This window comes from Nematolebias whitei, chromosome 10 (assembly GCF_014905685.2).
Source record: "Nematolebias whitei isolate Nwh7 chromosome 10, NemWhi1, whole genome shotgun sequence".
Taxonomy (NCBI): Eukaryota; Metazoa; Chordata; class Actinopteri; order Cyprinodontiformes; family Rivulidae; genus Nematolebias; species Nematolebias whitei.
Genome location: NC_056507.1, coordinates 24122434 through 24146752, shown reverse-complemented (window position 1 = coordinate 24146752; position 24319 = coordinate 24122434). Strand labels below are relative to the sequence as shown.

The 24319-nt window shown below is 40.1% G+C and overlaps 1 protein-coding gene across 1 annotated transcript in view; it reads left to right on the top strand.

The window, feature by feature from the left end:
• Positions 1-7748: 7748 nt before the first annotated feature.
• LOC119416042 (protein piccolo) overlaps positions 7749-24319 on the top strand; it is a 24681-nt gene continuing 8110 nt past the window's right edge. Inside the window, exons 1-10 of the mRNA XM_037683211.1 lie at positions 7749-7890; positions 9286-10420; positions 10781-11632; positions 12817-13623; positions 15155-15958; positions 16634-17530; positions 17736-18695; positions 18843-19685; positions 22001-23134; positions 23565-23768. Of these exons, the coding sequence (XP_037539139.1) occupies positions 9527-10420; positions 10781-11632; positions 12817-13623; positions 15155-15958; positions 16634-17530; positions 17736-18695; positions 18843-19685; positions 22001-23134; positions 23565-23768 (7395 nt within the window). The 5' untranslated portion in view covers positions 7749-7890; positions 9286-9526. The remainder of the gene's footprint in view (positions 7891-9285; positions 10421-10780; positions 11633-12816; positions 13624-15154; positions 15959-16633; positions 17531-17735; positions 18696-18842; positions 19686-22000; positions 23135-23564; positions 23769-24319) is intronic.

The window sequence follows — 24319 nt, the reverse complement described above, 5'->3', positions numbered from 1 at the left end:
TGTCATAACATTTCTGCATTTCTCTCATTCATTGGTCCAACTCAAGTCCATGTTGTCCCCTCTTGTGGTACATATGTAAATTTAATGACACCGACAAAGCATGTCTGATCAGGTTACTGTATAGGTTACCTAGTTGCTCTGCAAAAAAAAAAAAAAAAATAAACTAGCACTGAAGCCTAGAGAGGACAGCAACACACACCTCCATGCAGGATACCGCTCCAGAGAGCTCCGGCTCTCCTCCAGAGAGAAGCATGCCGGGGAAAAACTGCTTTGCCTTTCTTAAGGGTCAACGTCAAAGGTGTGCCATTTTTTTTTCCAATTTTACCTAATCTCTTTGCTAATTAACTGAGAAAAGCTCAATTGTGCCTGGTTGATGTTGTGCAAGTTGCAGTTTGATCAATGGGAATTTCAGGGAGTTAGAAACTGTTCAGCAACATTGACGGGCCAATGTGCCAGCTTAATTAAATTCAGTGAGATAAGTACTGATTCTGAACTTAGTTTATTCTATTACTTAGGAGAAAGATGGATAATGAAATAGAAAGAAAGGCTTGTAAATGTATTGTGAGCGTGAGGATGAAGGTCGAGTGTGGAGAGATAAAAAGTGTTGTTTTAGTGCATCTTTCAACTCAAATATGCTTGAATGAGCAAAAGGCCGTATCACAGAAAATAGAACTGACAAAGCGTGTGGTAAACTCCCTCACAGGGCATATCCTCATGTCTCTATATTATTGTTTTTGGAATATAGAAATTGGGTTTAAGAGCAATAAGTAGTTTTAACAGGAGTCTGTGGTTTGGAAGATAGTCGTCTGCCAGACTAAAAAAAAAAATCAACATTTCACATCTAGATTTTAATGTCAAGTTTCACTTTAGCAAGATACTAACGCCACACTGCCCTCCCTGTAACTCTCACTTCTGAGTATTTTGAAAAAAAAAAATAATAAATGTAACAACAAGCACACAAACAAAAATATGTAAATTGTGAGGCAATGCCATAGCTTTGTAATAAGGAGGTGTGATAGCTTCACTAGCACTGCTAAAACCCAGAAGTTTAAGATCCAAGTCATTATCTGCCCTCCACATTCACTTACTGAGTGAATGTGTTTGCACAGCTCATCACCTGTCTGTCATCTGTCTCTCTCTGTGAGCATCAAGCCCTCAAACTTTGATCCGGATAGGTTTCTCTCCATGCAGATCAGCTTCCATTTTACTCTAGGAGAATTTGAACACTGCACTAAACTGAGGTCCATAAATAGTCATGATTAATTTGTATTAAATATTATGTGGTTACTATTTCCAAATCTTGACATGCTAAATAACATTTACAGGTTAAAAAATAGAGAAAATTCTATTTCAATTCAATTAAATTCAGTTTATTTATATAGCCCCAGGTCAGAAGTCATTTCAGGACTCTGAACAAAACATTTATATATAAAAATAATAATTTAACACTATTTATCTGAGGAGCAGACTGCTTTGAGTTTAACCCCATCACAGAACTCTCATCTTGAGCAAGCAAGAAGGCGACAGTGGAAAGGAAAAACTCCCTCATGAGGAAAAAACCTTTGGCAGAACCAGGCTCAGGACAAGCGACCATCTGCTTCGACCAGCTGGTTTGAGAGGAACAGATACACAATGGCAGGTCAAGAATCACATGTTAATATAGAAATAGTATCAAATGAAAACTTTTCAATTTTTGCAAATCATTTAAGGAAATGGGGTCAATTTGTCCTCGAATTTGTCTAAGCTTAAGGCAACATAACAAGCCAACCCTAAATATAGAATTTGTCAAAAAATAAAGTCTTAAGCCGAGTCTTAAAACTGAACAATGCGTCAGCCTCACGGACAGAAACTGGAAGTTGGTTCAATAAGAGAGGAGCCTGATAATTGAAAGATCTTCCTCCCATTCTGCTTTTGGAAACTCTAGGGATCGTGGGTAAGCCCACAGTCTGAGAGTGAAGTGCTCTGTTAGGAAAATATGGAACAACAAGATCTCGAATATAAGATGGAGCTAGGTTGTTGAGAGCTTTGTAGGCTAGAAGTAAGATTTTGAATTTAAGTCTGGATTTGACAGGGAGCCAATGGAGAGAAGCCAAAACTGGAGCAATATAATCTCTCCTACTAACTCCAGTTAAGACTCTGGCAGCATCATTTTGGATTAACTGAGGACTTTTTAAAGAAGTATTTTTACACCCAGATAATAAACTATTGCAATAGTCCAGTCTAGACATGGTAAATGCATAAACCAGTTTTTCTCCATAATTTTTAGATAAGATGTTTCCAATTTTAGCGATATTACGCAGGTGGAAGAAGGAGATTCTAGTAACATTTATTTATGTGGGGGTTAAAGACATGTCCTGATCGAAAATAACACCAAGATTTTTAACATTAGAGCTGGAGGCCAGATTAATGCCATCCAAGGAGGTCAGAAGACTGAAAAATGTATTCCTAAAATGTTCAGGTCCAAAAACTAAAACCTCAGTCTTGTCCGTGTTCCAATAGAGAAAATGTATGGTCATCCAAGTTTTTATGTCTTTAAGACATGTTTGTAGTCTAAGTAGCTGATTGGATTCATTGGGTTTCATGGACAAATATAACTGTGTGTCATCAGCATAACTATACAAGTGTACCCATGCTGTTTAATAACATTACCTAATGGAATCATATAGAAGTTAAAGAGTATTGGTCAAATCACTGAACCTTGGAGAACTCCATGACTAATTTTGATGTATGATGAAGATACATTATTTACATTTACAAATTGGACTATATCAGATAGATATGATTTAAACCATTTTAGAGCCGTTCCTGTAATTCCAATATCATATTCAAGCCTCTGAAATAGAATATTATTGATCAACTGTATCAAATTTTGTTGTGGTAAAAGTATCTGTTCAAATGGAACAGTATACACACAAAAAGTCTTTAAATGTAAAAAGATGCAAACTTCACAACTAAGCATCCTTGTATCATTTTAACTCCTCAATACACAAAGAAGCATGCCATTTATTTCAGGGTCCACTGATATACTATACAAATGAATAAAAGAAGCATACAAGAATTGTCCAGAAGTTTTAAAGTTGGTTTTAGTTGAGGATCTCACTTGCAGTAGACACCAGTCAGAACAATCCCAGTTTAGAAAATTGGGAAGAAATTTTCGTACAGAATTTGAACTATCCATCGTTCAGAAGAGAGCTCTTTTTGGAATGAATTGCTGTTATCTACTTTACTCAACCCTAAAAATTTCACAGTGGTTCAATGAATGCTTTAATTAATGTCTTAATACCATAACACTGTTGTGTCAGTGTGATATTTACATGCATGTCTCTGTCTGTGTGCTGTAGACTGTAGCAGTGTTGGAACATGGTTTTGGGTTCAATGCAGCACATTTTGTGTAAAGCATGTCACAAAAACAGTTCATGTTAATTATAAATAATCTTTGCACATAAATGCATTTATAAATCCACTAGATTATGTTTGCTTGATGGCTTTGTTTTATTTAAGTTGAATGGTTTATCTAGAACGGCATCACGGTGGCACAGTTGGTAGAGCTGCTGTTTCTCAGCGAGTAGGTCGCCCCGGTTCAAATCCTGGCCGGGGGCCTTGCTGGGTGAAGTTAGCATGTTCTCTTTGTGCATGCATGTGTTTTCTCTGGGTACTTCGGTTTCCTCTCACAGAATAAAAACATGCATATTAGGCTGATTGGGAACTCTGAATTGTCCCTAGATGTGAGTGAGAGAGTGAATGGTTGTTTGTCCTGTTTGTCTCTGTGTCCCTGTGATGGACTGGAGACCTGTCCAGGTTTGGTTTATTTGTCATATGCAAAATCAACACAAGGTCAGCAATGCAATAAAATGCTCAGGACGAGAAGAACTGCCTCGACTTGCCAAAAAAACACGAAACAAAACGGCAACAACAAATACCAAAGCATGCAACAAAAACAAGGCACCAAAAGTGAAAAATAAATAAATCTACAGCAGAATGGTCCTAATGGCAGCGTGGTTCTGATGACAGTGATGACAGTGAGGTTATCTTAATAGCATGGTCCTGTTGGCAGCATGATACTGTTAGCAGTGAGGTTCTGTTAGCGGTGAAGTTTCTCAACATGGTCTCATTGGCACCATGGTACTGTTAGCGACATGGTCTTGTTAGCAGCGTTAGCAGGTCTTGTTTGTAGGTCCCATTAGCAGAATGATGATAACAAGGACCGTAGCAGCTGCCCTCTCAGACAACAATCCAGAACCGGGTCTGGCAGACAGAGAACATCCAAGGTTTCTCCGCGAAACCAAACTGGTCCATAGAGTTTGGTCCGATCAGGCAGATGGAGGATCTTGTTAGCTGAATTAGCAGGTTTTGTTAGCAGGTCCCATCAGCAGCTTGATGGTAACAATGATCACAGCAGCTGTCCTCCCAGACTGCCCCCCAGAGCCGGGCCCAGCAGACAGAGAACATCCAAGGTTTCCTCGCGGAACCAAACAGGCCTGTAGAGTTGGGTCATTGCAGACAGATGGAGGATCATGGAGACAGCCACCATGACAGGCCTGAGCTCGAGGTTGGAAGGACTGAACCATGATGGGAGGATGGCAAGGCAGCGACACAGAAAACTCCACAAGTGCAAAGTGGTCATACTCGTACCGTGGATGTGCATTGTAGGCACACAAAAAAAAAAACGTTAAAGCAAAAGCAACAAGAGCATAAAAAGATCCAGTCGAAGTGGAGCTGCCATTAAATACCATTCTGCAGCGCACGTGACATCAGAGTCCAGGGTGTCCCCACCTCTCACACAGTGATAGCTGGATTTGGGTACCAGCGACCCTTGCGACCCAGAAAGGAAGAAGCAAGTAAAGATAATGGATGGATGGCTTATTTAGAAAATTGTTCCTGATAAGGGTCAATTAGGTTTACTCTCCCACCATGAGATTTTATTTCTAATTCTCTAAATTGAAATTAATGTGACTGTTGTCAGTAATAGAATAACATCATTTAAAACAGCTGCTGTTTTAAATGTGCTTCATAAATAAATTAGACTTGACTTTTAACTAGTTGACAAAATCCCACTTTAAAAACCTCTAAACTAACTCATAAATCTAAGTTTTGACTTCCTGAGTGCAGGATTTGGGTCTGCTCTAGATTTTATCAGAAAAGTAATTAGAATTAAAAATGAAAAAAAAAAAAAAAAAAATGAAAATAACACTGGTACTTGTGATTATTGTATTAAACTTTACAAGTAAGAGGTTATATGAAAATAAAATCCGGGTACCACATCTGGTGGTTGCTTGCTGTCCTAAAACGTTAAATATTACTGTTGACTGAAATAAAACCTGAAACTCAACACAAACAAAATAAAGGCAAAAACATATTGATCATAAGCTGGGAATCTAAAAACAGGTATTACTGGTGTGTGCTTTATTACAAAAAAAAAAGTATTTTTTCAGTAGACATATTGTTTCTTACCAGAATTGAGCATAATACTGACAAGTAAAGGCATGCACGACTAGGAGCTTTGTTCTGATACACCACAAATAAAACAAATAAATAAATATATAAAACTGGAAGATTCACATGAAAAAGCTGCCAAATATGAAGATGAGGAAGAAATAAGTAATCAAAGATTAGGCTACTGGGTGGATTTCTAGACAATGTACAAGCCCACAGCAAAGTTGCAACTTATATCCCCAGATGGAGGTTGCACTGATGAATATTGTGTGTGTGTGTGAGTGTGTGTGTGTGTGTTTGCATTCAGAGGAGCCAAATCTGGTGCTTCCCATAGAGAGAAGGCGCCGTGGCAATTCTGCTGCTCACACATCACAGATGACGTAACTGTTCCACACACCCACACAACACTTGCTCTCTATTATTCCCACACATCTCACTCACGCTTTCCACTCATCAGCTCGGTTTGTATGTTGGTGTGGGGACAAGTCAAAACCTGGCAGCTCTGTTCTAATGTTCATGAATTCTCTTTTTGTGTAGAAGTGCTGTGCAAAGAGTGAGGTTGTATTTGTCAAGTTGCAAGAATTTCTTCATACTGACTTTAATCGTATACTGCCCCATATAGTTAATTCTAAAGCAGTAAAAAAAAAAAAAAAATTAAACATCAAAATGATGAACCCCATTTTCTGATGCTTTACCTATTTTGATCTGATTAATATTGACATTCTGATCATGAAATGTAAATGAGTCTAATTTTGAGATTTAAAAAAATGCCAGAAAATTCATCTCTATTCAAAATAAGTGCTACACATAATAAACTCATCATCCTTTCCAATTTATGTTACATCTGCTCTAAATAAACTCTTAGTGCCAAATGATGGAGAGAAAACAAAGTTACACAGAATTAAGCTTCATGCCTGTGTTTGTTGTGCAAAACGAACCCAAATGTCCTACTTTTAACTTGGCTTCCTAAGAAAATAAATGTTTGGGTGAAAAGATAGAAAACCAAATAAATAGTTGTTCCAATAAATAAAGAATCTATCACTTGTGATCAATATTTTAGTCAGATGTATTACCTGATCTTCAAAACAGGGAGATTCTTTAAATGAGTCAAACTGACACACATGAAGGAGTTGCTTATACACAAAGATTTTGTTTCAGCTTAGGTGTGTCCTCCGTCTTCCAGAAAAACTAAGGGGTGTTAAAGGAATGTGACAGATCTTTTGAAGTGAGGGTAAATAAAAATGTACGAGTTGTAAATAACTATTTGAAGGGCCTCAGTTTGGATAAATACAAGTTAATTCAGACTAAATTGACAAGCTAATGGTTAGTCCTTGCAAGTCCAAGCTCAGAGTGGATTTTGGCCATACTAAAACAAGTTCAGTCTCCAACATATTACAGTGGTTTCAAAACACTGTATTGTCATCAGTTCATTATATATCCATGCATCTCATAAGCTGCACCAGACATGCATTAGTTAGTTTGCACTTGGAAAAAAAGAAAACAAAATAAAACCAACAATTCTTTAACAAAACGGTGTCAACCAACCATAACCTGCTAGAACATTTTTTTAGAATAAAGTTGTTCTGAGAAGGCATCCATCCATCCATCCATCCATCCATTCATCCATCCATCATTTTTATCCGCTTCTTTCTTTCCGGGTTATGGGGGTCACTGGTGCCCATGTCTAACCACCCGGTTCGGGGTGGTCTAACATGACAACAGGTAAGATATTGTTTAACTTTTTGCCAGAACCCAACTTCAAAATGTCCAAACTATCACTTAAGATAAATGAGAATGTGTTATATATCGTTATATATTTTTATATATTCTGATGCATGCTCAATTTTTATATATATATTTTATCACATGAGGGAGTCAAACGACCTCTTCATTAACTAAACATCCAACATCTAACAAACAAGAGACAGGTGCAAAAACGGACAGCAGCCATGACTGAAAAGCAGCAGGTTTATTTTAAGATTATATGTGGATTTAAAATCATCACTCTCAGATGTGCAGCTCCAAACCAACAGTATTTGAACATCTGTGATGTTGCTCTCAGTTCTTGGCCTTTTCCCTTAGCAAGTGGCTCCAGCACTGCTCATGATCACATTCGGAAAATGCGCAATAACGTTCACGCGGATGAGGGAAACCTTCAGGCTTATTCGTCGCTGATCACGCACGACTCCGTGGGAAAAAAAAAAAAAAAAAAGAAAAAAAAAAAAGCCCGCATGTCTCTTTTAATTCCAATTTCCGTGCGTGATATATATTGTGATCACCTGTCAGATGCGGCGCCTGCGCACTAGAGCGGGAGGCGGAGTGCGCTCTGATCGCTCTCAATCTGCTGCCCCGTGCCCTCCATCCGTCGGCTGTAGACTGGCGCGCGGAGCTGGGCAGGGATATCCGACGAGCTCTGAGGAGGAGGAGGATGGGGATACAGATCAGCTGCTGATGAAGGTACGGATTGCTCGGGTTCCCGCGCGGGGAAACCGCGCCTCAGTGTTTGACATTGTGACCGTGGAGGGTGAAGGATGCTCGGCTGCAGGATGGGAGGGAATGAGAGGAGGAGGAGGTGGGAAACACGGCGCGGAGATGGTGTGTCGTGGAATTGCAAACGGTGACAGCAGCTTTTCTCTTGGTTTCCTCGCTGTTTTAAACAAACGAGTAAAAAAAAAAAAAAAAAACATTCGAACAGGTGTTTTGTCAAGGGCACACGGATGCGTAAACGTGTTTCACCCCCAGACCCCGCTTGGATCTGTCATCCCCTCCTCTCCTCTGCAGATTGATATCTAATGTAGAATGGATCTGGCTTTACGCTGCCTGTTTTTTCCACACACACAAACTGCCGTGGATGCAGGAGATCCGCCTCTGCAGCCTTGTGCATGTGGGCAGAGAAGAGAGAACAGCTGTAACAGAGAAGAGAGAACAGCTGTAACATTTACAGATGTAGTTTGTCAAACACGGATTGCAGTCGCCTTCATTTAGCTTCCCCCTCCTCGAGTATCTGATTTATTTTGAGTGGAGTATTATAAAGTGTTCGTGCGTTATTTGGTGGGCCCCTACCCGGATGTGCCTGCAGTTTCTCCACAGAGAGCGCTAGATTCCCTGTTTCCTTGTCTCCCTGCTGTAAAACACGTCCTGCATGAGATTACACACTTTTTAGACAATCGGCCTCACTGAAGGTGATGGACATTTAATTATTGTTAGCTGTGAAGTCCATGCACTGTAATTTGAAACGTTTCTATTTTATTTATTTTAGACTCAAAAATCCTCCTCCTTGTTGCACATTAGTCTTTATCCCCTTGCTGGAAGGAGAGAATTTCTGTTTTGTCCATAATCAGTAGAGCGGCTCAGACACTGTGCCTGGACCTGAAAGCAACAGTCGGACCAGACAGAACCAAAGTGGAGGCGAATGGAACAAATATTGTATAGCTTGTTCTTTTTTGTTTTTGTCCTGTGATTGAGAATGTTTCCAGATTAAAGCACATACCATTAATTGTTGTGTCACAAATTAAAACGGATTCATTTAGATACAGATGTACCTCTCTTAAAGGAAGTCTTCACCACACATTATGTAACGCACTGATGGTCTTGAGTCATGCGTGATTACTTGAGGGTGAAAAACCCACGGTGCTTCATCAGTGAATGTGTGACTTTATGTTTCCTCCACATCCAGTTTCCCTGCATTCATTAGACTTGATGCTGTTTCTTCTTGTTAATCAACATGACTCTGATTCTACTATACGTATGATTGTTTCAAAGTCCTTGTCATTCTGTCTAATGCTTTTGATTTTATTTTATTCTATTTTATTGTTTTTATTACCCTTAACTTACATTTGTCTATGCGTTTAGAAAATCTGATGTGGATGCTGAGCCTGAGGAGAGCCCAGGGAGCAGCAGCAGCAGCAGCTGTAGCAGTAGCAGCAACAGCAGGAAGGCTGTAGATGCCCTCTCTACAGGTGCAGCTCCAGCCCAGGCCTCTACTGGAGAGCCAGGACAAAGAGGAGACAGCTCCTGCTCTGACTCTGACAGTCCTGTAGACTTCAGCTCCAGTGAAGACGACGACGACCACAAGGCGGAGGAGGAAGACAAAATGTTCTCGTCCAAATTTCTTAGCGGGGCCAACCCCCTAAATGCTGTGTCTTCTGCTGTAAACAAGTTTGGCCTGTTTGGAGATGATAGAGAAGGAGATAAAAAAACATCTCCTCAGCAAGGAAGGAAAACATCTGGAGAACAGCAGACTGGAGCCGTTCATGGAAAGAAGACTCAAGAGCAGGGTCCCATAAAATCAAGCCAAGGCCCCTCTATGCAAAGGTCCCAGCCTCATCCTCAACAAGGTTCCCCACAGCTGCAGGGGAATGGACAGACTGGACCCACAAACAAGTCTTCAGAGCAACAGGCTTCTTCAAGTAGAGTGACAGAAAATCTCAAAACACAACCCAAGGGTCCACCACCGCAGGGTTCACCAAAGCCTGGAGCTCAGCAAGTGGCTAAGAGTGGAGCACAACCAGAATCTCCCAAAGTACCACCAGACAGACAACAGGTTCCACCGAAGACAAAAGTACAACAAGGCTCTGCTAAAACTGGTGCACAACAGCAAGAATCTACAAAAACGGGAGTACAGGGGTCCACAAGGGTTGGGTCAGAATCAGAAAAGCAACAACAGCAGTCACCAAAAATTGGACAGCTAAAACAGGAGCCGGCAGAACAACAGCAGAAAGGAACCAGAGCCACACCTCAGCTCCAGTCTTCTGAAAAACAACAAGGTGGTAAGGGTCCAGGCACACCTGACATGACTCTAGCAGGGTCTCCATCACCGGGAGCAGCCAGAGCCAGATCTCAGAAAGCAGTTTCTAAAACCCTTTGTCCAGTCTGTAACATGGCTGAACTCAACATCCATGCCAAGGGGCCACCCAATTATAAAACCTGTACTCAGTGTAAAACTGAGGTGTGCAGCTTGTGTGGCTTCAGCCCTCCAGACTCTGAAGTAAGTATGGACTCTTTTCTATTCATTTTATATTTTCAAAAGATTATTTTTGAAATTTAATGTGACAAATGTTCACTAACATGATGCTTCACAGCAGATAATGTTTGATTTAAACCTTCACTGTATCCAATATGCTTTAAAAAAAAAACATTTCCATCACTGCCTTAATATCCCATAATCATACTTATTTGTGTTGCTATTTTAGTGTTGTGTTCTTGGTGACTTGTTTTCACATATATTTAGTTATACATTTTCAGATTTATAAAAAAAAAAAAGCCATTTCTTAGTTTTTAAAATAGTGTTTTTTATTCTCCTTTGCTATTACTTCTGTTCATTATGTGCTTGCGTCTTTTCATGCAGGGTCACGAGTGGCTTTGTCTTACCTGCCAAGTACAGAGAGCTCAAGGATCTATCGAGCCTCCAAGACCTCCTGCAAAAAAGACCTCGCCAAGCAAAATTTCTCCTCCACGAACCGAGACCCCGTCTCCTGCTGAACCCATTAGAAAAGAAAGGTCAGCACCAGGTTCACCGCAAAACATGCAGTCGAAGTCAATAAAAGCTCCAGCGAAGGATGAAGCTGAAAAGGGACCAGAAAAGCTAAAGCATGTCAGTCCAGCATCTCCTAAGAAAATGACACCTGAGACTCAGAGAAAACCAGAACCTCAAAAACCACAACTGAGCAGTCAAACTGGACAGACACAAAGTGGTGCCCCCTCTGCTACCCACCAGGCTTCAGGAGGAATTTTTGGTTTCGGTGGGGCTAAAAAGGAACCTGCAAAGACAGATGAGTCAGTAACTGGGAAGATGTTTGGTTTTGGTTCCTCAATTTTTAGCTCTGCATCTACTTTGATAGTATCGGCTGTTCAGGATGAACCGAAAACCACACCACCGGTTTCTCCTAAAATGCAACCTGCAAAGGACACTAAAGCAGCTACTGTCCAAACCTCGGAGCAAGGAAAAAAGCAGCATCCTTCTCAGGAGGTTAAAGCTCAATCAGCAGGCCAGGGTGCATTGGGAAGGTCCTTGGCAGAGGCTCCAAAGGCAGCTTCAACCCCCCACAATGCTCCTGAACAACGCCAATCTACTTGTCCAATCTGTAAAATGGGGCTCAACATGGGCTCAAAGGATCCTCCCAACTACAGCACGTGCACTGAGTGCAAAAGCACAGTCTGTAATCAATGTGGATTCAACCCAATGCCAAATGTTAAAGAGGTAAGATTTTATTCCCTGAATCAGTTATTTGTAAAAGTACTGAATGGCGATAAAATTTAAAACATATAAAGCATTTGAAATGAGCACTTGTAACAAATAATCCATTAGCAGTTTAAAAGTTTTATGGACACATGTCTGCTGTTGCTTCATTTGGATACATTTCTTGTTTTGAGCGTTCATTGTCCCAAATCCTTTAAAGAGCCAGTTCCTGTGTTGGCGCACTCTATTATGCAAATTAATGTTTTTGGAGTACTATATTTGTTTTTTAAATGAGGCTTATAACCTGCCTAAAGAAACATTTTTCACCAAGTTAAAAAAGATTGCTGCTTTTAGAGAACTTATTAAATTCTCACTCTGTGTTTATCACTGATTGGTTTAGGTGGGAAAAAAATTTCAAGCTACCACACAATATGCTAACACACTCACATGCCTCGTCCCCATCAACACTTACGAACATTGTAGGGAATACCATGTGCAGAGTAAACAGACGTGGCAGCTTCAATGCTACCTGAAGCACAATGAACTTGACACTTGACCCTGTAATTCAATGCACAGTTTGTATCTACCTTGCCAAGGACAGTCCAAGGCTATTTGATCTTGTTGGGCCACTTACAAAAATTGCTAGTACAGTACTGGACCAGGCTTGGAGTAGAAATGAAGTTTGCATTTTACTAAACCTTTGCATTATGTTAAATGCAATTTTGTATGTATGTATGTATGTATGTGTATGTACCATATGTATATGTACTGTATGCATGGTCTGCATCACTGTTACTTCTACTTTCATTCCCATGGCATTGCAAGTTTTAAAATAGGCTGGAGCAGATTCTAATATTTTGTACCTCTATTTTGTTATAAATTATGGCTGAAATGAACTAAATTTTCATATTTTTTTTTTTTTTATCTAGCATAGGATAAAATATAATTTTACCAGCCGGTATATTCCTTACAATATATAAACTCATTAAAATAATGTAAGGATCATCAGCCAAGACTTGTTCTTATTTGTATCAGTGAAACCCTGTACAGTCCATCAACTGTATAACATAATTTTTAACAAGTATTTGTGGTTGTGTACAGAAAATGTCACCCCTTCTCATTGCTTCTCTGTGTGGCTGTTTTATGTTTGAGCATTTGATCCAAGAGAGTTCATTCGTAGCTGATTTATGTGTTTTCTTTTAAAGGGAAACGAGTGGCTTTGTCTAAACTGCCAGGTGAAACGAGCTGCTGGGGGAGGCGAACCACAGAAAGACACATCGGCTAGCTCATTTAAAAAATCAACAGCAGCACAGTCCGCATCTCAAAAGACTTCTGTGCAAGGCTCTCCTCAGAAAAATGTATCAACACCACCAATGCAGCATGCCAAGGCTGAAGGTCTAGACAGTAATAAAGAGGTGAGGCCAGCTGCTGGTCAGGAAACACCAAAGGAGGGACAAAAGGCAGGGCCTCAGAAACAAACAAAGCAAACAGTTCTGACTGCACAAAAGCAGGAAACTGCCACAACTCAAGAGTCTGCAAGTTTTTTTGGTTTTGGTGGTTCTAGAAAAACTGATGCCGCAAAACCTGGAGAATCGATGACTGGAAAAATGTTTGGCTTTGGCTCTATTTTAAGCTCTGCTTCCACTTTAATTACTTCAGCTGTTCAAGATGAGCCCAAAATTACACCTCCAGCGTCGCCCAAGGTGTCAACTGCAAAGGACTCTATATCTCCCACTGTTAAGAAACGAGAACAAGACAAGAAATCACAGGAGCCAAAGCAAGCCACGGGTCCAACTCCAGTGGCGCCAAAAACAGAAAAAGCTTCAACCGAACCGCCAAATAAAGCCTCAGCTTCACCTGTTGTTTCTATGAAAGTTGGTGCAACCTGCCCCCTGTGTAAAGTACAGTTCAACGTGGGCTCTAAAGAGCCCCCTAACTACAACACTTGCACTGAGTGCAAAAGCACTGTTTGTAATCAATGCGGATTTAATCCCACGCCAAATGTTCAGGAGGTAAGACAATGCAACTCTGGCAAATTAACTGGATCACCACTCTTGGAGGTTGTTCTTTCAGTTGTTTATTTTGTTTAAAAAAAAAAATGCAATATATGCCCTAAAACTATAAAAAAGGAAGAAATGCAACTGTTGTAGCCAGTCAGAATTGCTTTTTTTTTTTTTTTTTAATCAAATAAAGAACAAAAATATAATCACTCAAATTTAGGAAAAAATATGATTTATGAGAAAAACACTGACCCATGGGTACTTTGATGCACCATCTTAAGTATTTAGAACAGCTTGAATTAACTGAGTCATGGACCTAGCTAATGAAAAAACAATACTCTTGATCAATCTGGCTCCAATGGTCTTCTTTTCCTGTTGCACAATCAGTTTATCAGGCATTAAGTCTTGTGATTGACCATTTTCTTCAATGTTAACAAGATATTTTTAACTAGATTGAGATCCAGACTTGCAGGCCATGCCATTGACAATTTATGTCTTGAAAGAACATTTTCACATCCTATGCCCTATGGCAGAATTTATTATCATATTGACAAATGAAGTCATCATCACCAAACATCCTTTCAACTGACATCGGAAATGTGTCCAAAAATTACAATGTTGCATTTATTAAAGATGTAATAACTTCCATCTCCCCTGTACAATTGACATCCAGGCCCATATCATCAATGACCGTGGACATTTTCACGTTTTCTTCAGGCAGTCAGCTTCATAAATTTCTGATTGGGCATTCATTAAGGCTTTCATTTGACTTGTTTTGTATATACAGTATATCCCATTTCTTTTAGGCAATTTTCTACTTCCATTAGTTCAGTTGTGCAATTTCTGTTTTTTGAGAAATACTGCTTGAAGTTTTCTACCTTTTTTTGTCTTCCTTGGTCTACCAGACAACCTTTCGATTTGCGTTTTTTTGTTCTTAATCTAGATTTTAGATACAGCTGATGGGAAACTACCAACATTTTTTACAACATTATGTGATGATTTATCTTCTTATACAGTGTAGATGTTTCACTATCCTCTCTTTTTATTTCAACTGCCATCTTTAATGTTGGAGCCATGATTTATGACATTCGACTTTTGTGCACAAGCTCTCCAAAGTGTGAGCTCTTTTTTTAACCAAAGACAAAGCAACAGAATGAATCTGATGCAGGTGATTTTTTTCAAGATCTGAAATTTTCAAAAAGGATTCCATAATTTTTTATTCAATTTAAGTGATTCCATCTTTGTTCGATGACTACAACAATCACATTTATTTGTTTTGTTGTTTAATACCAGCAGTTTGGAATTTTGAAAAATGGTAGTTTTGTGGCATATCTCTGATGTATCGTTTATAAAAAAAATTGAATGGCTGAAAGAACATCATTAATGACTCCATATTTTTTTGCCAGGGGGTTTTGTTGAATAAATTGCAAAAAAGATCTATCTGCAATGATTGTACTTGGGTTTCATAAATATAAGCCTGAATTTTCTAAGCTACAACAATACTGATCTACTTTTTATCTGTGCGATGTCTGATCTATTGCAGGTGGAGTGGTTATGTCTCAACTGTCAGGTGCAGAGAGCACTGGGGGCATCTGAGCCTCCAGGAACTCCCAAGATGAACCTACAGACTGTACCAAATAAAGCTGCTAGTGCCCAAAAGAAGGAAACTCCCTCTCAACAAAAAGACATTTCAATAACTGGAAAATCTAAGGAGGCCTCACCATTAGGCTCCCCACAAAGGAAACCCTCCAAACTAGCTGAGCCATCAGCAAAGGGTGAAAGTGATAAAGAGTCTAGAAGTTCAGATGCTGGTCAGAAAATCCCACAGCAAGGTCAGAAGTCAGGACCCCAGAAACCATCAGACCAAACAAGCAAAACTGGACCAGAGAAGAAACCTCAGTCTGATAGTGCAAAAGTTGCTGAATCACTTGGTGGAAAAATGTTTGGCTTTGGTTCTTCCATTTTTAGTACTGCGTCTACTATGATAACTTCTGCTGGACAAGATGAATCAAAAACAACGCCCCCTGTTTCTCCTAAAATGCCAGTTGCAAAGGGAACAACCAAATCACCCTCTGTTCAGAAACACGAGCAGGAAAAGAAACCACAGCAGAGTCAACAACCCAAGACCTCTCCAATGCTACAACCTAAAGTAGAAAAAGGACCACGAGAGCCTCTGAAGGATCCAGTGGCTTCAGACGCTCCAAAGGCAGGCCAGTCTACCTGTATGCTCTGTAAGACAGCACTCAACTTTGGTTCAAAAGATCCTCCCAACTACAACAAATGCACAGAATGCAAGAACACTGTCTGTAACCAGTGTGGATTTAATCCAATGCCAAATGAGTCAGAGGTAATCACAAACACGTTCTTTCATTTTCAGTCATTTTTAAACCAACCAAGAATGGTCCACAAAAATTTAGCTGCAGTTAAATATCTTTGATTAATGTCCAAATCAATGACATGAATTACTTGATGGAAGTAATATTACAATAATGATTTATTTAAAAAAAAAATTAAAAAGTACATTTGCTTACCTGTACAAAAATTTATAAATTATGAGATAGGTTTAGATTTCTGTTTCACATCAATACAGTATTTAAATAAATATTTTGTGAACATGTTGGTCAAGATTCTCAGTTATCCAGGACATGAAGAGCTATTTCTTGTGGACAAGACTCAGTGGTCCACCTACATCTCAGGGATAAAGGACACTTTTGAGGAGAAAAATGCTCATATTTTAGACAGAGAAGACATGCTTTTTTGGGAGGTGTGTGTGTGTGTGTGTGTGTGTGGGGGGGGGGGGGGGGGCTCATTTACATCAAATTAGAAAAATCAAATTTAAACAGAGGAGGAGGTCTCAAATTTCAACTTTCAAAAACTTACAATGCAGCATTAGGCCTGATTCCCAATCAGCTCCACTCCAGTTCTCACCTTCATGCATGTGACCAAAACGTCAAACTTTTTTTTGGATTGATCATGATGTGAATAATTTGTTTTCTAATTTCTATTTGTTGTTTTTCTTCAGGCTAAAGAATGGTTATGCCTAACTTGTCAGATGCAAAGAGCTCTTGGTGCATCTGAACTCACAGGGCCTCCCATGAAACCACAAAGCGCAGCTAACAAAACATCTCCATCTTCTATACGTCAGAAAATAGCTCCCACTGAAGAGGAAAATCAAAAGAAAGAATTATTCAAATCTGAAGCAAAAACAGAAGTCCCGGTACCTGTTTCAGTTGTAAAGAAGGGGATCCTCACACCAGGTTCTCCTCAGAAGACCCACAGTGTAGCACTAACGCCTGGAACTAAAGCTGGTACAGAACCACAAGGTGAAACTAAATCTGTCCTGACTGTTAGTCAGAAAACACAGAAACAGACTGACCAGCCAAATCAGCTTGAACATAGAAAGGTTACAGATGTACAGTATGAATCTGAAAAATCCCATAGTGGTTCTAATGCAGAACCAGATGTTTCAAAAACAACCGAGTCACTGAGCGGAAAGATGTTTGGATTTGGTTCCTCCATTTTCAGCTCAGCATCCAGTTTGATATCGGCTGCTGTTCAGGACGATTCACAGAGTACACCACCAGGCTCTCGTAAGATGTCTGTTCTGTCGAACCTTTCTCCAAAAAGTTCACCTGCAGCTTCTCCTAAAATATCACCAGCAAGGGAGAGAAAAACTCTTGCTCAGAAACCAGAGCTGGAGAAGCAATCTGATGAGTTTCCCCCAAGCAAAGATGGCAATGTTTCACCACAGCCACCAAAAGTCTCTCAAACTGGTCCAGATGTAGACCAGACCACCTGTCCACTGTGTAAGGTTGAGATGAACATTGGCTCAAAACACCCTCCTAACTACAACATCTGCACCAAATGCAAGACCACTGTTTGTAACCAGTGTGGATTTAACCCCATGCCTGTTGGAGAGGTAAGAACAGTATCACATCTTCTGAGACTTAGAAATCTTTTTTTTTACTTCATAACTGACATCACAGTTTAAGACATTTGTTTTCATAAATATATTAATCATCTGACCTTTTGGGGAGTTTTAGGAGTTTTTCTCTGGTTCTTTTTCTTTTTAATTTCTCTAATACCTAATCCTGAATTAACACACTCTGTCTTTCAAATTTTAGGTCAAAGAGTGGCTTTGTCTTACTTGTCAGATGAACAGAGTAGTTGGAACCTCTGACCCTCTGGGACCTCCAAATTTAAAGGCCCAAACATTACCCAGTAAACTTCCCATATCTGCTCCTGCTCAGCCAAAGGATTCCAAACTGATTGCTCCTCAAATGAAGGATGGTCCAGACTCTGTGGAACAAACAAAGGAGCTCTCTAAGGTCATCTCCCCCCAGATAAAACAATCTGAAGCTGATGCTGCTTCACTTAAACAAACCATAGATCAAAAACCACCAGAAGAAAAAATGAAAGCAATTCAAAAGAAGCCGCCTGATCAGCCAAGTCAACCTGAACTCAAATTGAGCAACACTACTCCTGCAGTACAGCGAGAGTCAGGAGGCTTATTTGGTGTCAGTGATTCTAAATCTCACCCTGAAGCAACAAAGACAGCAGATTCAGTGAGTGGGAAGATGTTGGGATTTAGTTCTTCCATGTTTAGCTCTGCCTCTTCTATGATGTCAGCTGTTCGAGATCAACTGAATACAACTCCACCGGTTTCTCCCAAGATGTCCCCCAAAATGTCTCCTTCAAGGGAATCTAAATTGTCCACTCCACAGAAAGTAGAACAGGAGAATAAACCAGATCAACGTCAACAAGCAGATGGTGAACCATCAGTAATGCTGAAACCAGATGAAATCAAATCTCCTGCCTCCCAGAAGCATGAGCCACAGAAGCCATCATTAGAGACAAAAACATCTCCATCACTACAACCTAAAGTGGACAAAACGCCATCAGAAACTTCAAAGCCAAAAGCTGGTCCTCAAACAACGGTCAAACCAGACCAATCCACCTGTCCACTATGTAAGTGCAAACTTAACATGGGCTCCAAGGATCCACCCAACTACAATAACTGCACTCAATGCAAGAACACCGTGTGTAACCAATGTGGATTCAACCCCAGGCCAAATGAAACGGTGGTAAGAAAAAACACTTGAATTTCATGTGACCCTTGACCAGCTGTAAAAGATTAATTTTGACATTGACATTTGTAACATAAGATGGTAATTATACACACCATTATCCAACAGAGTTTAATCAAACAATTATTTTGCTTATTTGTTCAGGTTAAGGAATGGTTATGTCTTACCTGCCAGATGCAGCGGGCCCTGCAAGTGACTGACACCTCAGAAGTGGCTTCTCTCAAATCTCAGACGTCTACAAAATCCCAAAAGACAGATATCTCTAGCACAGACAGGGCTGGGAAAAAAGAACTGCTAGCGCCACAGTCACCTCAAAGGAAAATGTCTGCAACAGCACAGCCAGAAATATCTGAGACTGCTAACAAGTCAGTTGTTCAGAAGCAAGTCAGCCCAGTTCCTGCTCAGATAAAAGCACAAGAGCCACAGAAAATATCAAGTCCAGATAGATCACCTGGCCAAACAAGACAGACTGAACGCAAGCAAAGTAATGCTACTGCAGTATCACAGAAAGATTCAGGAGGTTTTTTTGGTTTAGGTGGTGGTAAAACTCAGCCTGAAGTGGACAAGTCAGCAGAGTCTGCAAATGGAAAAATGTTTGGCTTTGGTTCCTCTATTTTCAGCTCTGCATCTAATTTGATTACTTCAGCCATTCAGGATCAGCCCAAGACTACTCCACCGGTTTCTCCTAAAATATCCCCTGCAAGAGAGATCAAATCTCATGCTGACCAAGAAATGAAGAAACCAGAGCTTGATCAAACCAAGACAACGGATGTGACACACACCAAAGTGGACAAAGCTCCACCTGAGCCTACAAAGATGATGGAAGTCTCCCAATCTGCTGTCAAACCAGGCCAGTCCTCTTGTCCACTTTGCAAATCTGAACTTAACATGGGGTCCAAAGATCCACCCAACTACAGTACATGCACTCAGTGCAAGAACACAGTCTGTAATCAGTGTGGATTTAATCCTATGCCAAATCAGTCAGAGGTAAGTGAGATTAACACAATTATTTATTTTAATGTTCTTTTTATTCAACATACTAAGTATAATGTGTAGGCATATTAACTGATGTTGAACTGTACTAACAATTGACATCCCATACACATCGTACAGTCAATGTACTCTGCTCTACTCGTTTCTTTCAGTGTCTAACAAACCTCAAAATGTACAATGTTTTATGTTGTCTACAGATAAAAGAGTGGTTGTGTCTGACTTGTCAGATGCAAAGAGCTCTTGAAGCTGCCGCATCAGAGCAGCCTCCAATTATGAAACCTCAGGCATCACCTAGCAAAGTGTCCTCCCCAGCTTCTTCTCAAAAACATGTCCCTACTAATCAAAACAAAAATGCCATTCCCACAGAAAAAGCTGGAAAAATAGACAAAACTCTGAGGGATAATGTAACACATGGTGAAGCACAAAAAAAAAATGATATTTTACAAACAGCTGATGTTTCAGGCCCAACAAAAGAAGAAAGGCCTAGTTTACCACCTGCTGGGAATGTTCCAACTTCCTCTGCACTTCAGAGCAAAAAGACAGAACCTGCTGTTTCAAACCTGGCAAAATCAATTCCTGCTGAAACTCCTCCTGTGACCACAGGTAGTGAAAGTCTAGTTCTGAAGAAAACTCCAGTACAGTCCGAACCATCTAAAGTGATTCCTGAAAAGAAAGAGGAGAATGTTGAAGAAACTGAAAAATCTGCAGTTCATGTCGTGAAACCCTCCTCTCAAGTCTTGGGCCCTTCATCAAAGGAGGTTGAACAGAATCAGCTGCAAAACACCCAACCAGAAAAGGCACCATACAAGCCTCCAGATCATGAGGTTCCTTCATTAAAACAGAACAAAATTGGTGTAGATCCACAAGAATCAGCAAAATCTGAGACTTCCAAAGATGCACCTAAAGTGGGTGGATCTACTTGTCCACTCTGTAAGTTGGAGCTTAACATGGACTCTAAAGATCCTCCTAACTTCAACGCCTGCACAGACTGTAAAAACGTTGTCTGCAACAAGTGTGGATTTAGTCCGATTCCTAACATTACTAAGGTATTTATATACTGTATGTGCATAGATGTAGATTCTCATTCACCCATGACATTGCAAAAAATATATATAAAAAAACTTACTGGACTTCTATTCTGTAGTTGAAGAGAACAAAGTCCATGCTCAATAACCCAGGTATACAATCCAACATTTTTCAGTCAGGTCATCTGGACAGTTTCTTTTTTTTTGTGCTGAAACGTTTTGCCTTCGGTCCAGAAGGCTTCATCAGTCAAGGAAACACACAACACAACTGATTCTTCCCCCAACAGCTTACTCCGAAGTGGAACAAACCAGTTCTGCTTGTGATAAGATGGTCTCTTTGGTACGCCCCCTCCTCCATTGCCGGCCATCTTCCTTGTTGACAGGCTGTACTTGAAGAAGTTTCTTCATTGAGGACTTGCCCCATATAGAAAGCAGAACATCTTTAACTACAGAATAGAACCTAGTAGTTTATCGTTTCTTTATTTTCATATGTATTTATTTATTTTTAGACAAGGTAAACATACTACACAATAACTCTGTTGTGAAGTTATCACAGTTAAACTGACAAAAGTGCAATTGTTATAATATGCAGTAGTCCCTCATTAATTGTGGGGGATCCGACCCTGAAACCCCGCAATAAGTGAAAAACCTTGAATAGTGTTAGGCCTACAAGTAGTAAGTAGTAGTTTATTTTATACTGTATATATTAAGTCATCCTTCCTGCACTCTTGCAATATTCTAAACAATGTTTCTAAACTCTAAACACTTCAAAAGAGTACAGAATGTCATGATTTCAGCTCCCTGCCTCCACTGCTCTCTGCCACCTGCCAATGCTCTTGGCCACGCCCACTTCTCCACTGCACAGCAGAGGGCAGTTGATCAGCTGCAAGAGGAAGCTTCTCCTGCAGCTTGGGCTGCACACTGGTGCAGGAGGAAGCTTCTTCTGAAGCTGTGGGCTGCACATAAGTGCTAAATAGTTTTAAATATTTTATTAAACAAAAATTTCATGCTGATTGTACGGATCATCCATCAATCAGCCAATTGTGTGTCATGTCCAATCTTATTATGAAAAACTGTGATAGAGCAAGTCCACGAAAAATAAACCTTGAAGTAGCGAGGGATTACTGTAGTTCGATTTGTTTTGTCATGCACTATTAATTTCTTGGAAAGGCATCCAGTTGTGCTGTTTGTTTGCAAAATATATTTAAGGGATGCTATGAATAGAATAAAAAAAGTTCTTATTATAAAATAATGACTTAGTTTTGTTTTGTGTCTGTTTTTCAGGCAAAAGAGTGGTTGTGTCTTAACTGTCAAATGCAGAGAGCACTAGGAGCTTCTGAGCCTCCAGGCCTCCCTATGATAAAACCACAGCCTTCACCAAGCAAAGAGGTCCCTGCCACAATACAGAAGAAAGAAACTTCAATTACAGATTCAACACAAGACATTTCTAAGCCAGTCACACCTAGTAATGAGCTTGATAACATTATTAAAGCCAAAGAAACTTCTATCTCTGCTGTACCATCAAAGGAGTTTACACCTACAGTTGCTCCATTGCCTGACAAAGCTGTTTCTTCCACTGTTACAAAGATAGACATTTCACCAGCCTTACAAAAGCCACCCTCTGAAATGCCTAAAGGACAAACCGATGTATCACAGAAAGAGACAGAAAAGGGTCCAACTCCTTCTAAGCCTGTTCTTCCGCCAGAAACAAAAGCTGTAGAGCCACCACTACAAAAGCCTCCTAAAGAGATTGCTGCATCGGAAAAATCGGTTCCTTCACAAGGCCTAAAAGAAGAAAAGCCATCATTAAAACAGCATCCAAAAACTGGAACCTCTCCAGCTAAATCTGTTCCACCACAAGTTCATCCTGCAAAACAAGAGTCGGGGAGTTTCTTTGGCTTTGGCCGACCCAAAACACCACCTACTACAGCCAAATCTGCAGAGTCTGTGACGGGGAAGATGTTTGGCTTTGGTTCGTCTTTCTTAAGCTCTGCATCCACTTTGATATCTTCAGCTGTGCAAGACGAATCTAAGAGTACACCACCAGCTCCACGTAAGATGTACGCTACAGACAAAGCCACTCCTGAGATGACACCACCAGCTTCTCCTAAAACAATACCTGCAAAGGACACCAAACCACCTGCTGTGCAGAACGACGAGAAAAGGAAACCAGAGAAACTGGAGCAGGATAAGATTCATTCATCAGAACAATCCAAAGTGAGCAAGCCCCAATCAGAGCTCCCAAAACTACCAATAAAAGCCAAAGATGTTTCGAAAGCAGTCGAGTCAGTCTGTCCACTCTGTAAGGTCAAACTCACCATGGGCTCCACAGATCCACTCAACTACAAGACTTGCACAGAATGCAAGACCACAGTCTGTGTTCAGTGTGGCTTTGACGCAATGCCTACTACATCAGAGGTATTCAAGAATTATTTTTGCTGTAATTGCTTTAATTTATTTTAGCACTAAATTTAAATGAGATTTTAACACATTTGCTTATCATTTTAGTAGTATTTGAAAATGTATTCTGGCATGCATCGGTCATAATGTTGAGAATTTTGTCATTGTTTTGTCTAAAAGTATTTTTACTTCTATAAAAACAGTTACACATAATTAACTTTTTATTCCTAACAATTTTAGGAAGCGTTTGAATAGATTATTTGTTGAAAACAAATTCATGTGACATTTTGACTTTGTTCTCTACATTAACGTATTGGCGATGAGAACAAAACCCCACTTTATTTTATGTTAAAGTAATTTATTTGTTAAATAATACTTGCTATATGTGTCTGTTAAAGCACTGTGTTGAAATTGTCCTCTCATATGTTTAATTTTATTGCACTTTTAGGTAAAGGAATGGCTTTGTCTAAACTGCCAGATGCAGAGAGCCCTGGGAGCACCTGAGTCTGCAGGTCTTCCTGCTCTAAGACAAGAGCCCTCACCAAGCAAGTTGTCCCAGCAGAAGGAAAAGCCTACACAATACATACATATCCATAAAGAGGACACTCCAGCAGCTCTGAACAAAGAAGAAACCTTGGAAGATAAGGCCTCAGTATCGTCTGCAGCTGACAAGATGGTTTCACTTCAGAAAGATGCTGCGCAAAAGGCACAAGCGGTGTTGGCTACTAAACAGGAGCAAGCAACATCTGTGACAGATCAGCAGAAAACAGCTGAAAAACAGCAAAACGTGCAGATTTCTCCAAGTACAATGCCAGCAGTAAAGCCAGGTCTTACAAAACAAGATGTTGGTAAGCTACCTCAACAACCCTCAACATTAACTCAACCTGCCAAATCGCCTACACCAGGTCAACCAACTAAACAGGACTCTGGAGGTTTCTTTGGCTTTGGTGCTCCTAAAACACAAGCTACAGCAGCAAAATCTGGTGAATCTGTCACTGGGAAGATGTTTGGTTTTGGTTCGTCTATTCTTAGTTCTGCATCTACATTAATAACCTCAGCTGTCCAGGAAGAACCTAAAACTACACCTCCTACTCCAAGGAAGATGTCCACTACAGCTCCTGTCTCTCCCAAAGCTACACCTCCTACTCCAAGGAAGATGTCCACTACAGCTCCTGTCTCTCCCAAAGCTACACCTCCTACTCC